Genomic DNA, 15487 nt, shown 5'->3' on the forward strand with positions numbered 1-15487 from the left:
ATGTTCGAAAGTCTCTACGGAACACGGCTAAGCCTTCTCCTTGACATGCAGGTTTTGACTGCAAGGAAGCCCTCTTGTTTACATGACGTACCATTTAAGCATTCTAGGTCAAGCAACAGTTACACAATGTAGGGCTACTGTTTGTTTGTTTTTTAATCTCTGAGACCAGGAAATATTCCACTTCTTTTCTGCAAGAGGAATAGGGGGTCTTGATGGTGGTTTAGCATATCAGGAACTCCTAGCTAACTTGTTTAGAAAACAGTTGCTACTGTTCCTTCCATTTTGGATTGTTCTTCATTTCTCATATCATTCACTTTTCATTATAGTACCACAAGCCTTTTGTAGTCAACATTTTTGAGGAGGCAGGAAATTGCATTCTTAAACTTTGATTCTCTTTCAGATTTTTGATTTCCGATTTGATTCTGTTTGTCTCCTTACTTGAAACATCTAGCAATTAAATTATATAGTTCTAAACCACGGTCATTTCATAACTTAATCTAAACCTTTATATGCTTTGTCTGCTTTTCTCTAAACGGATATTATTCCAAATTGATATGAGAAGCTAAACCATAGATGCTGACCTCAATTTAATCTAACTGCTGTTGAGTCAAGTGGAAGATTTTCAGCTCTGATCAACAGCATAGTTTCATATTAATCCTGGTTTCCATTGAGTTATAATTATTAGTTCACAGTGGAAACTCAAGGAAGGATTTATTTGAATGTTCATCTAGATGGTTAATCTCACATTATGCTATTCCAGTGATAATTGATCCTTGGGGAACTATAAAGTGCAAGTATGCTGTGGTAGAGCATCTGCTTGGCTTGCAGAAGGTCCCAGGTTCAATCCCCAGCATCTCCAGTTAAAGGGACTAGGCAAGTAGGCAATGTGAAAGACCTCTACCTAAGACCCTGGAGAGCTGCTGCCGGTCTGAGTAGACAATACTGACTGTGATGGACCAAGGGCGTGATTCAGTATAAGGCAGCTTCATGTGTTCATTTAGCATTAACAAAACCCTAGGTATTTAATATTCGATACAGTTCTGCTAACGTACATTTTTGTATTTGCATTCCAGCTCTAGATGATGTTTCAAGCAGTTCTGGACTTATTGGGGGACTGCAACCACCCAGTGTCTCCACCAGTTCTGGGCTTGTGGCTGGAGTGCAGCCACCCAGTGTCTCAAGCAGCTCGGGGCTCGTGCAGCCTAGCATCTCAAGCAGCTCTGGACTTTTGGCAAGAGTTCAGCCCCCTAGTGCTTCAAGCAGCTCCGGGCTTCTTACGGGTATTCAGCCACCCAGTGTCTCAAGCAGCTCCGGCCTTCTTACAGGACTCCAGCCCATGAATGTCTCAAGCAGCTCTAGCCTTCTCATGGGACTCCAGCCACCCATAGTGTCAAGTAGCTCTGGACTTTTGACAGGAATCCAGCCACCCATAGTGTCAAGTAGTTCTGGGCTTTTGTCAGCACTCCAGCCACCCATTGTGTCAAGTAACACTGGGATTCTGGGATTGCCACCACCAATGGTCTCAAGTAGTTCTGGACTGTTAGGTGTGCCACCACCAAATATTTCCAGTGGTTCTGGACTTCTAGGGCTACAGCCACCCACTGGGATTCAAAGCCTACCCCATTTAAGTATTGCAAGTCAAAGGTTGCCTGGAATGCCTCTGGTAGATATCCGGTCAGGACTAATGCCACAGCCACATGGGCCAAGATTTCCACTATTACAGCCTGGAATGCCACCACAGCGTAGCATTCCTCCTCCAGCAATCCTTGACCCATCACTTCCTCCTCCACCTAGAGCTTTCCTTCCAGGAGATCTTTTTAATCAAACAGAGAGGCCTTTTGGAACTTCTGGTAGGCAAAGTGTTGATAACATTTCTAATCCAGATAAAAGGTTGCCAATTGGAGATGACAGCATTCAGCAGGAAGGAGACAGAGATTATCGCTTTCCTCCTGTAGAAAACCGAGAGAACTTTAATCGACCATCTTCAGTGGATATTAGAGATTCTATGGGACGGCCACCACTAGATCCAAGAGAGAGTCTAGGAAGGCCCCCAGTAGATGGACGAGATCATCTTGCCAGGCCACACATAGATTTAAGAGAGAACTTTGGAAGGCCAGGTATGGATACCCTTGGCCGGAGAGATCGTTTTGCTTACAATTCAGATAAGCATTGGGGACAAAGAGGAGATTATGATGAAAGAGAGCATCATTCTTTTCCTGCATATGGCGGTCTTAAAGGCTTCCAGGACGATCGAGAGAGGTATCGACAAACGAACTACAGATTTGAAACGCGAAGTGGCCCTAGCTGGAACAGGGGCCTGGAACAGGATACGCACAGAGACTTTGATGACCGCCGTAGACCGTGGGAAAGGCAAAGGGACAGGGATGACAGAGATTTTAATTTTGGCAGAGAAATCAACGGAAACAGATTTGGGAGAGAGAGATTACAGAATAACTGGATACCTCCTCCACACCCAAGAGCTTTTGAATATTTTGAAGGGAGCAGTTCTCAACCAAAAGCTGACAATGTGCCCCAAGTTAACGGTGAAAATGTAGAGATGGAGAGCCGGCCGCCTGATGTGCAAGCACAGGACGAATCGGAACTGTATGAACAGCTGCCAACTTCAAGTGACATAAAAAAAGAGAAGAGTGACACAGAAGCTGAATTAGAAAGTGAACCAGTGGTAGAAAGCACAGAAACTGAGGGGACATAATCATCACTCAGTAGGTAAAAAGATACCTTTTGTAAAGTTGTCATCTCTCTCTGTAATAGATGAATGGCTGACTGGACCTTAGTAGTTCACTTTTGTCTGCCAGAATTAAGTTAATCTAATGTCCATGTTCATCTTTCACTTACCTAGCTGTACAACTGACGTGTATAGAATATTGTTCTTGATTGGAACATGGTAGGTAAACTTTTCTTTCCTTTTTTAATTTTTCTGATAAAAACACAAACTTGCCCCACTTTTATTTCATGAGGATAAATAACAGCTTGTCAAACAATTGACTTCCTATGGAAGAAATGAAAGTTTTAGATGTTGCTATTAAGTTGGCCATGGAAATCGTTATACTTGAAAACAGGTGCTGGTGTATCTTGTTCAGGTTTTTAGGCTGCTGCAGAATTTTAAAGCATAGGCAGAGCTGTGATATTGTATGTTCCTGCAGTTTGGCAAAAAAAAAAAAGTAGCGTAAATAATACAGAGATGGGGTGTTACTGAAATTTCTGCATACTAGTCTCTGTTTCTTAATAGTAAGTGTTCGTGATTGTTCCTCATACTGCAGTGGGTTAAAAAATTGAAAATTAACATACGTTTTAATGTTTTTTTTAGATCACAATAAAGCGTTATTTGTTTGGTAAGCATTCTAGGTATTGTATTTTTTATATACCATCTATACAATTCTGGATGAACTGTGCTTTACGAATTGTTGCGAAAGGTTTATAGTACCCTTGTAAGACCAGTGCAGCAATTAAATGTGCTACAAAAAGCATATGCCTTTCTACTAAAAAAAAATCATGGAATCACATTAGTTTGTGTATAACATTATGTATGTAAATATTTGTGTAAAACTGTATGTAGATACCGCTGTTTCTGTGTGTGATAGTGTATGTGCACACACTCACAGAATAATGTAGACAGTTAAATAAAACTGAATTGAATTAGGTTATAAAATGGAAATTTGTCTTTCACATTCTTTAGGTAGCAAGAAAATAATACAAGCTGATGGGTCAGGTTAAATTAACATTTGAGCTCCTAAATTCATATTACTTTGGAAAGTGGAGTCTGGTACAGTCAGAAGGGGGGTTTAAAGTGTGGATATGTATTGAAGCAAATATTTGAATTGTCCTTTTTTGTAATACCAGTTCTGGTGTTCTGGATAGAAAGTCATAGAATTAAAATACTTTGTGCATATATCTTTGCAGTGAATATCTGAAATCAGCAGTTGTTGCCCAAAAATATTGAGCCTCTTTAAAAAAAAATCACAAAAATAGCAAGTCTGAACTTCAGATCGGTTATTGAGATGGAAAAGCTGCCTGTGTGGATAATTAACGCTGTCCTCATTGGTTTGTTTGTTATTAGGCTTAAAGTAGGCTGGAAAGATCCCAGTGTCCAGTCACCCCCTAAAGGTTTGATGCTGGCATCTAGGAATTAATATTCACTGAGGTCCAGTTTTTTATAGTGGTCCCATAAAGTGTAGTATAGTATGCTAGAAATGGAATGTATTTTTCAGGACCTGGACTTTGATGAATAGTGGACAGGTTTGCTTCATGTACTCATTTGTTTCCTCCGTTTAAAAGTTTCTAAAATTTCGGTGTGTATTAGGCATCTTTTCTTAATACCAACCAGATAGGATAATCTGTTACTAGCAGGCTATGTTCTATGATATATAAGGTCTTTTGTGCAGAAAAGAGCACCTTTTAATTCAAAGAAAGCAATTTTTTTTTATCTTTATCATTAGAAATGCTAATCTGCCTGGCTTTATAGCGTTCATTTTTTTGTTTTTGTAAGATGATGAAAGCCCCAAGGAAAGTAGTGAATCACTGTAAAACATAGGCTGTTACTGCACTAGGTATTCCCAGCGATGTGTTAAGAGTTTGAAAAAGTTATAAAAAATACTGTTCGCACTTTGTTTGGCTCCTTTAGCTGTGAAGCCATCTTCCAACCATTTATAAGCCATGGTATACAAAAACCCTTTTAAAGCTATGTTTTTTACAACATTTTCAAACTTTTAATACATTGCTGGGAATACAAAGTGCGGTAACCCCCTATGTATTCCCACCGATGTATTAAGAGTTTGAAAATGTTATAAAAAATACTGTTCGCACTTTGTTTGGCCCCTTTAGCTGTGAAGATGTCTTCCAGCCACTTTTTAGCCATGGCATCAAAAACCCTTTTAAAGCGATGGTTTTTTTTTACATTTCCAAACTCTTGATACATTGCTGGGAATACCTAGTGCGGTAACAGCCAATGTCAATAATACATTGCCTTTCTGTTGAAGTGAAATTTAGTAATTGTTTTACTGAAAGGTGCCCCCCCTTTAAAATTAATTAAGTTTGAAAACTTGATCTCTGAACACTTTGTTTGCCTTCTGATATTCATTAAATAATAACTGCCATATATATTTATTGTTGTCTGGCTGGTGTCGTATCAATAAACATTTACATTTAACTGCCATAGGTGGTTAGAATGTTTCGGGTTAGTTCTGTTTAGAAATTTAAAGATGACTATGCAGCATAGCAATCTGATCACTGCTGTTTGTGCAACAGTGATACAGCATGCATAAATCTGAGTTTTTGTGTGCTAAGCAGAAATAATAGTTGGATTTCACTTGGAAGTTGCAGAAGAACCCACTTTTTATGAGAGAGAGAGTTAGATATTCTAGGTAGCAGTGGTATTATTTGGTTCTGTAACATGTTTGTGTTGGGCTGCGTTCTTGCTATACAGTTCGGCCTGAGTGGTTAGCTGAATTATCCAGTTCCACAGATCTTAAAAATGAAGTGCTACTGTTGCTAATGTAGCCATTGTTGGTATGACTGCTTTGAAAAGAGAATCTAGTAACTGTGTTTAATTTTTAAAAGCTTGTTAAATATTACTACTTCAGACCTAGCGTATTAGATATCACAACTCCCTTCCACTATGCCTAAAGAGTCATCTTCCTCAGGAGCAAGCCCTCTGCCAGGAAGTAGGTGGGTTCAACCCATTGATATGTTTCCAGCTGTTCAGTGGCTCATGAACAAAGCAGATAAGTAGTATAGATTCTTGTCCTTTATCAGCCATAAATAATGGGGTTTTCCAATGTAAGCTTTATTACAGGTTAACTTTAAATTAACCTCAATTGTAGAAACCAGTTTTGCTGTCTGAGGTGACAGGATATGTTTTCTTCCTTGTGAAACTAGAGCTGGCAGCTTTCATAGGTTAATCAACTAAAGCTTTAATAGCAGACAAAAATAGCTATTTGGTGAGATTTAGGAATATGTTTCTATGCAGATCGATCTCTTCTTTAACCTATTTTCAGGGGGGAAATGCTAGCTTGTACTCAGGTGGTGGATATTTTGCTTTTTAAGGGGAAATCACTAAGACATGGGTTCTCAGCAAGGGGGGAATTCCCCCCCCCCCCGGGGGGAAATGTTAGGGTTCCATGGGGGCGGAATTGGGACCACTATTCAGCAAAGTGTGACGTCCTGTAGGACTACAATCTGTAAAATTGTAGTTTGTTTTTTTGAGTTTCTAGGGAAGGGGAGAATTATATTCTGAACAATGGTGAAAGTGGAGAATGGAGCAAAAAAGGTTGAGAACCACTTCACTAAGACTTTTTTTTTCTAACAAGAAATGTAAACAGCTGAAGCAGTCACAACATCCACCTCAAACCAGTGAGCATCAATCTTTCCCCCCCCCTCACAAATAGTATATCTGTGGCCCTGAAATGTTTAAACAGAAAATACATTAAAATTTCCAAAATGATACAAAAGAAAATATAGTACATGTGTATTAGATTGATTAGTAGGTCAGTTAATCTACTAAATGTCGATTGACTGGCAAGTTTGCATGAAATTCCATTATATCGTATGTTACGTCAGTTTGCTACTTCAAGAAAAAGTAGCTCATCTTGACCATGTGCTTTAGAAATAATAGTGCATGGAATATTTTGCAGCTGTTTGGAAAAAGAAATTGACAGTCCTCAATTCTATTAAATTAGAATTGATTTACCTTTATTAACTCTTTGAATGTATATAAATACTGACTGCCCTTATTCTACTGCAGTTCAAAATGCAACTTTTCAGTTTTCCTGATTCGTATGAAATCACAAATACTTGTAGTAGGCACCTTATTGTCACCACAAATATACACTTTCAGAGCTTGAAACACTCTGAAACCTTTGTTTCAAAACCTGCCAAAATTATGTCACAGTCACTCTTCCATTAATCGTTATATATGTGCCTTTATTTTTGTTTCCTCATATGAAAAAAAAAGTTGTTGCAGCCCTATCCTAGACATGCTTACTCAGAATTAAATTATGTGGGACTTGCTCCTAAGTACATATGCATAGGATTACAGTCTTAATTATATATAATGAAAGTTGAGCCTATAAGTAATGATTGTTTGCTTTTTAATTGGACTTGTTTAGCCTGGTGGGGTGGAGTACAGCTGGTATGCTCTTGCAACTCTTTAAAACTGATTCCCTACAAATGATTTTGTCTAGAGGTGGTATTACCAAGGTGGTGCTTTGATGTGACTACTGTTTCGCAAGTGAGAAATAACTGAGGTGGTTAGCTTCTAACACCATGATTCCTGAAATGTTGAAAGCTGTTCTACTTCTTGCATCACCTTTATCTTATTTAGTCCTGATTTCTTTTCTTCCTTTAGCATATGTACTTCTTTTCAATGCAGTGGAGAATTTGTAGATACGATGGAGTTTATCTGAAAATGCCTGAAAGAGCCCTAAGATTTAGTACAAAATTTTATTATTTACCTGTAATCAATTGAATGTGTGTCACTTAACATAAATGTAATCCTGTATTCTTTTTGTTCAGTTACTTACCATACAAATTCTGTTTGTATACAAACAGATTCCAGTCCAGCACTGTAATATTTCACAGCTTTGTGAGATATGACCAGTCACTGAGCTTGTTTTGCCATTTTTATTTAGACATGATAACTTTCTCATGCTAACACCTAAGAAACTTTTCACATAGTTGTTTCCATAAAGCTGCAGGAATGATCTCAGAATGTAATTTTAACCTATAGGGAAAAAACATACGAACTAATACTACTTTGTATCTAAATGTTACATTTCTGTTGTAACAACTCAGTACTTCTTTCTACGAAGAAGTGAAGGATTGGATTCTTCCTGTGGCATGGATGGATGGAAGGACACCTCCCAGTTTCAAAGCTAGAAGTCAAAGCCAAATAAACACTCGGATGTGATTTCTTGTGTTTACCTTTCCTATCCACCTGTCATATTGCTGATTTCCGAGGGATGGTTGGAGCAGTGTTGAACATGAGGACAGAATCAGGCATGGAGAGGAACGTTATACACAGGATGCACCTGATCTAAGACTAACATCACCATTTCCTTGTTGGAACATGGAAGGAGAATTGCCCACCAGAGCTTTTTGTTCCAAAGAATCTAAGTTTGCTGTTGTTATGGGTGTTACTACTTCCCCACAAAATCATACAATGACAAGATGGGGCATGCAGTGGAGGAGTCTTGCTGTTATTTAACACTCTACTGATCTGTAGAATGGATTAAAGGAATTCTTGCTATCTGAGGTAGGATAGTAAACATACCCAAACAGCCAACTATACATGTTCAGAGGTTTACACCTCTTTAGCTTTAGCCGAGCCCTTCATAATTAGAAGGGGAGGGGAATCTGAACGGTTTGGTAATTTAGACTTCACATTATAAGAAGTATGAAAGTTAGAAACATATGTCAACATATCTGCATTTACATTTCAATTAAATATTACTATCTTGTTTTTGCTGAGTCACTAGTCGTGACCGGGATATTTTTCAAAATACATATGTAGTTGAAATGAATGTTACAAGAACACATATGGGCTTTGCTGAATATGGGCTTTGCGTATAGATACCAGTCTAATGAGGTAGCTAGCCTGTTGGTTTTGAATATGTGAAACCCAAGTTCAAATACATGTTTAACATTAATCAGGTAACCCTAGGTATAAGCCACTCAGGCTAACGCACCTCACAGAGCTGTTATAGGGCTAAAATGCTGCTCTGATGCTGGAGGAAAAATGGTTTACAAATGTAACAAAACATCTCAAGCATATACGTTTGTACAATAATAGCATAATACATGCCACGATGTGGGAAGGGGTGTTTTGGGGGCTTCTTTACATTAGTCTGGATTCAGAAAAATGGTAATGACTTCTTGAGTATGTTGTGGCACGTACTAGCTGTTAGTTTTCTATTATAATTTTCATTTTGTGAGACCTTGTTTTTAGTAATGATTTTTTAAAGCATCATTTTGGTGTAATAAATATTTAAGACCTTTAGCTTCTATGCTGTTGAACATGCTTTTAACTAATATGGAAGACTATATCATAATATGGAAGACTATATATAGTCTTGGTGATAACTGGCAGCCTTTAAAAAGTTATCATTTTGGCTAGCATTTTTTAAACTAGCTGTTGCTATGTATATTGCTGCAGTTAGTGCCAGTTAGACAGTTCCCTAAAAACTGAAATTTCGGCTACCAGTTAAGCAGTTATGGCTACCAATTTAAAAAAAATCAGTACTTATTACTCCAGTAGTTTCTGGTGTTCTTGGGAAGAAGGTGACCTTTTACTTTCCATTCAAAAAGAGATCCTTCAGAATATTGACCCCAGCCAGGAATGTTGTATGCCTAGAGTAAACTCTGCAAAACTTACTTCCACATAAAAGTAAGCAAAACGTATCATAAAAATATTCAGCAGTGAAATCTTTGCATCCAAATTTATATTTCTCAGTTCATATGCATATAATACTTTCAAGGTCTAAATTTAGATAAAGTCTTGCGTTTTGAATTCTGTAGGCTTGTAAAGGTGGGAGCTTTGATCATTATGAAGACTTCAAATTGTATATTTTAAACTAGAGGTGGATCCACTTATAAAAATATTTAAATGTAGTGATCAGTGTAATTGAAAAGAGGACGCATTAAATTCTTACTTGGTCATTTTCCTCAATCAAACCTACATATATTTAGTTTTCATACGTTCTCAGAACAGCCATCAGGCAAGAACTTCTCCTTTTACATTCAAACTGGAGTCAGTAAAACAACTTTTCCCCAGTACAGTTCAACTAAGACAGCTGCTCACATAAGGTCTGTTTTTGAAAATATGAACTGTGTGAAATGTACCTGCAGCTCTCAGACATGAACTTTAAAACTCAGTTAAGGAGAATTACTCCTGGTCATGAATGTGGCTCTTCCAGGAAATACTGTGGGGGGAGGCCAGAAGGTTCTGTGTTTTCTGCCAGCTGGTCCTAACACTACCTGCTGCTCACCCCACTTAACAGCTTAAGAACCTTATCAGTTACAACATTAAGCTGTGTCCTGTCTAGCAGGGAGAAGGGGCACATCAACCCAAGTGCATGACTTCATTAAACTGCCTTCAATAAAGGTAGCTTAATGTTATTTATATAAAGGTATGTGTGTGTGTTAGTGTTTTCACCTCTGAAACCTTGACTTCTTGAAAGCTGGAATGAACAAAGAACTTGCTCTTAAATATTCATATCAGTCTTAAGGCTTTAGTATTAATACCAGAGACAAAATAATTATACAATCCAGTATGGTCATGTGTTCTTGTGCTTCTTTGAACGTACTTTTATTTTTGTAAATATATATATATATATATATACACACACACACACACACACACACACACACACACACACACACACACATGAAAGGCAATCATTACTTTCCTCTGTACTTCTCGGTGCCATAACTGCTTACAAGATGACCAAGAAGCCTTGCTTAAAAGTACAGTGTGTTAATAAACATCACATCGTAATAGAATAGTAGTCATGGAAGCAGCTTAGGAATGCATAAGTCAAGTTCACATCTTTCAAAATTCCAAAAAACATGCTTGTCAATGATATGCTTGGATGCATTTTTTCCTTAATTTTTTCATAGGATAGGTGGAAAAGGAGACTTCATTCTGACCTCTCAAGTGGGGAATTTTAACTAAACCTATCTTTGGTGATACGTTGAGGGTAGAAATGCCAAAATTAACTCCTGGTACCATATGGGTACATTCTTCTGCGGATATAAGGTTCATTCTGTCACATTGTACAGTACAGAAGTCATTAAGTCTTTCTAAGAAGAAGATACAGTCTCTACACCAGGAGTCCCCAACCTTTTGTAGCCTGCAGGCACCTGTGGAATTCTGACACAGCATGCTGGGTGCAGCACCAAAATGGCTGCTGCAGGAGGCGGAGCCAGCCACAAAATGATTGCCACGGCTTAACTTCAGTAACAGTGTATATCCTTGTGCTATGGGGGCAACATTTTTTAAAATCTGCACAACCAAAAGCCTTGCTGGGTAAAAGCTCTACCTGGTCCCACCCACTTCCTAAAACCACCTAGCGGGCACCAGAAGTGTTGGTGAGTGCCATGGGCACCATGTTGGGGACCCTGCTCTACAAAATGCACACTTTTCTGTTAGTTTATCTCAGCTCTCCCTCCTCTCATTCTTTTCTCCCCTTTATCCTCTTCCCTGACTGCTGCGGTAACCACAGGGTGAATTTGTCCTTAATTTGTCTCCTAACATAATAAATATGTAGAAGGAAAAAATGAAGAGGATCCCCTGAAGCTAGGAATATAGCCAATGGACTGGCCATCCCTGTCCGCATACTCATGTAGCAACGTTTCCCCATGCTGTACCCCACCTTTCTGTCTCATCAGGTCCACCAAGGAAGCTGACAGTTAAAACAAATATAAAAATATATAAAATTATAAAAACAAATAAAACCAGAATTAAAAGACATACTTTAAAACACAAAAACAGTAAGTAAAACACAGGACAGGAAGGAGGTATCATTGAGGGAATGCCAGATGAAACAAAAAAATTTCACCTGCTGGCAAAAGACAGTGACAGAAGAATTTATCCGGCGACAGGGTTCCATAGTTCATTGTCAGTCTTCTGTGCAGCCCCACATATGGGACTGTGCAGGCCAGCCTCCGGTGGAAGATTTTCTCGTCTCCTAGATACAGATGGGGTGCCCCCCTCTCGGGAGAGAGAGCGGTGGCTTGTTCCCGCTCAAACCACCACGTGACCCGATGGGAGGGGAACTCCCTCCTCCCTCAGTTCTTTTTCCGCCGCCGTTTGGTGTGGAAGTGTTCGTCGTTTTCTCTTGAGTTTCGTGAGTTTTCTAAAACAACCTCTAGATCTGAGGCAGTTCTTACTGGCCTAGATCCCTTTCTGTTGGACGCTATTTGTGACTATGGCTTCAAAGCCCCTCTTCAAACGGTGCATGAAATGCAATACCAAAATACCGCGCACAGATGAACACGAGCTCTGTCTCCTTTGTCTGGGGGAAGAGCACAATGTACGGGCCTGCACTATTTGCATGAAGTTTACAAACACGGCTCAGAGGGACAGGGATCTGCACCTCAAAGCCGCCCTTTGGGGAAAAGCCCTAGAATCCTCGGCGCTCACCCTTAAGACCCAGCCCGCTTCGGTGCGCTCTACCCCAGCCCGCTCACCAGCGCACTTTTCTGAATCAGCCTCAGTGAAATCCGCCCGGATGAGCACATCCTCTGCGCCTTCCCTGGTCTCTACAGTGGCACGCATGTCGGCCCCAACCCCGAGCAGCTCCTCGGCTCCAGCTTTGCCCTCCCAGTCTGGCTCGACCTTCTCGGCGCCAGTTGCTCTGGTTCCATCAGCCTCGGTTCCAGCTTCGGTCCCGACGTCTTCAGTTCCAGCCGGCGTGGGTCCAACCAGCTCGGTTCAAGCCGCCTCGGGCCCAGCTGCCTTGGTTTCAATGACTTCAACCGTAATTCCGACACTATCGGACCCGACTCTGTCCGCTGGCAAGCGGAAGAATTCGTCTTCTCATATGGAGCCTTCTGCAAAAAAGGTCAAACAAAAGCACAAAGAAAAAGAAAAAGGCAAATCCTCAAAAAAGGGAAAACAGCTCTCAAGTGCTATTGGGGATACCCCGAGTATGCCTACTCCTCTTCCTAAAACCCCCTCTATAGGATCTCCGGCTCGCTCAGTCCTGGAACTGGATTTTACCTACCCCTCACCAGAAGGTTTTGAAGCCCGGTCAGGCTCACCTCTACCACCACCCCCTCCTCAATGGCAGTTTTATCAACAACCGCAGCAGATGCTTCTCTCTCCAGCCGACATACCAAGCTGGATCGAATTTTGCCAGTCTAAGGGGCTGGACCTGTCTGGACAACCCGCACAGCAGGTGATGCCTCAGCAACCCAACTTCCCTATTTTTCAGCCTGGGTTCCAATACTTGACCTCTTTCCCTGAGCCGAATGAGGCACTGGAAGGTTCCTCAACTGCAGCTATTGGCTCTGAGGCCACCTCTAAATCCTCTCCTGATGACAAGGTTGGGGACCAAGAAGGTGCCTCTCCTACGGAGGACTCCCGCATCCGTGCGGATCAAATGTTGAGGATTGCTACTGCCCTAGAATTAGACATCACCACAGTTGACAACAAACCAAAGGACAGAATTCTAAGTAGATTGCAGGCTGACTCTGCTGATTTGGTCCTTTTTCCTGTTCTGGAAGGCCTTAAAGACATCCAGGCCCCTATTTTCAGTAAACCAGCCTCTACCCCTGCTACTATATGGAGAGTAGAGAACTTGTACAGGGTGACACCGGACTCGTGTTTGTTCCTAACAACTCACCCTCTCCCCTCCTCTATTGTTACAGAGGAGATGCAGTCTAAACAGAAGGTGGGCCATCATGCATCTCCTTCTGACAAGGAGAGCAAGAGATTGGACTCAGTGGGCAGAAAGATATATTTGTCTGCTGCACTCAACTTCCGAATAGCCAACTACCAAACCATCCTGGGTGGCTATCAGCTTTTCATGTGGGAAAAGATCTCTCTCCACTTAGATGATATCCCAGAGGAGCCCAGGAGGGCAATCCAGCAGGTACAATCAGAAGCCATGAAGGTCTCCTTGCAAGAGATTGCTGCAGGCAAGCATGCTGCTGATGCCTCCACTCAAACTTTGGCCTCAGCCATCACATTACGAAGGCACTCCTGGCTCCGGAATACCTCCCTCCCTATTGAGACCAGAGCGCGGGTAGAGTATCTACCCTTCGAAGGAGAGACACTCTTCCTCTGTGACTAATGATTTTCTTAAGGAAAAGAAAGCTGACCGGCAGACTGCGAGAACCGCTCTGCTTTGCCCCCCCCCCCCCCCGCCTCAAAAAGACCAACACCACCAGGGTCGTAAATTTTAACTTACAAGTCCAGGAAGGAGAACTCTTCTTTCTGGACAAACTTCACCAGTTTCTCCCACATTGGCAAGATGATTGGGTCCTTCAAATTGTCACGTTTGGTTATTTCTTACGAATTCAGAAGTTTACCCCGTTACGTCCCCCTTCCTCAGCCATTGATATCCCGATGGAGGAAGTTGCGACTCAGTTAGAAGAGTTAGAGGGGGCTGTTCAGTGTGTTCCCCCCTCTTCCCAAAGTGTGGGCTTTTATTCAAGGTTTTTTTCTTGTTGATAAAAAAGACGGAGGCCGTAGGCCTATTCTGGATCTATGGGAGCTGAATAAAAATTTGTTTGTTTCAAAGTTCAGAATGGTGTCTCTTCCGGGTGTCATGGAGTTACTGGCTCGTGAGGCCTGGTTTGTGGTGATGGATCTGAAAGATGCGTACTTCCATATTTCCATCTATCAGGACCATAGAAAGTTCTTGAGGTTCAGGCAGGGTGCAAACATCTATGAGTATACAGCCCTGCCCTTTGGCCTAGCCACAGCCCCCTGGGTCTTCACAAAGACCATGGCCGTGGTGGTAGCGCATCTGAGGACCCTGGGTTGCACTATTTTTCCTTACCTGGATGATTGACTGGTTGTAGCCACATCCCCAGACACCTTAGAGAATCACGTCAGCTTAGTGCTCTCTACATGTATACGGCTAGGCTTGGCCATAAACTAAAAAAAGTCCCACTTAATTCCTGTCTCCTTCATTGGGGCTATACTAGACTCCCACCAAGGTCTAGGACTGCTCCTGGGAGAGAGTCATGACTATTAAGAGACTGATTTGCTCTTTTCAGAGGATGAGGTGGCAAACCGTTAAATCAATTCAAAGGCTACTAGGCCTTATGGCCTCAACCACAGCTGTAATCCCTAATGTCAGACTACACATGAGACCCCTACAGTTATGGTTCCTCAGCTGTTTTAAGCCTATGCTGCATACCCCTTTCCACCATTTTTCGGTCCCTAGAGTTGTCCTCAGGTCTCTGGACTGGTGGTTAGAGGATCGAAACCTATTCAGGGGTATCCCGTTTGGGTACTGGTCCCATGATTTAGTCCTCACAATGGATGCCTCCCTAAACGAATGTGGGTCTCACTGTGGAGGCCATGCTGTCCAGGGTTTGTGGGCAACAGAGCAGTCTGTCTTACATATCAATATGCTAGAATTGATTGCTGTGCGTCTAGCCCTTACCTCTCTTGCAGATGTAGTTCGTGGTTTCAAGGTGCTCCTACAATCGGACATGAGTACTGTCTTCTACGTCAACAAACAAGGGGGCACTGGCTCCAGATCCCTATGCGAGGAAGCCATCAGAGTCTGGCAGGTGGCCCTATCAAACAACGTATTCATCAGGGCTATCCACATTGCAGGTGTATCAAATACATGGGCAGATACCCTCAGCAGGGACTATGGCACCAACCACGAGTGGTCCATACATGACAAATACCTCCAACCTGTGTTTGCTACATGGGGTTTCCCAGAGGTGGACCTATTTGCAACTCAAGAGTCTGCCAAAGCTCCAGATTTTTGTTCACTGGCAGGGAACG

The 15487-nt window shown here is 41.4% G+C and overlaps 1 protein-coding gene across 3 annotated transcripts in view; it reads left to right on the forward strand.

Moving 5' to 3' along the window:
* SCAF8 (SR-related CTD associated factor 8) overlaps positions 1–15487 on the forward strand; it is a 110732-nt gene that overhangs the window by 57229 nt on the left and 38016 nt on the right. For 2 of the 3 annotated variants that reach the window (XM_056853265.1, XM_056853267.1), the window contains exon 20: positions 1074–2937. In XM_056853265.1, the coding sequence (XP_056709243.1) occupies positions 1074–2713 (1640 nt within the window). In that variant the 3' untranslated portion in view covers positions 2714–2937. Of the gene's footprint in view, positions 1–1073; positions 2938–15487 lie in introns of those variants that run through there. The other variant, XM_056853266.1, reaches the window with a different exon arrangement.

The sequence above is a fragment of the Euleptes europaea genome, chromosome 7 (genome assembly GCF_029931775.1).
Source record: "Euleptes europaea isolate rEulEur1 chromosome 7, rEulEur1.hap1, whole genome shotgun sequence".
Taxonomy (NCBI): Eukaryota; Metazoa; Chordata; class Lepidosauria; order Squamata; family Sphaerodactylidae; genus Euleptes; species Euleptes europaea.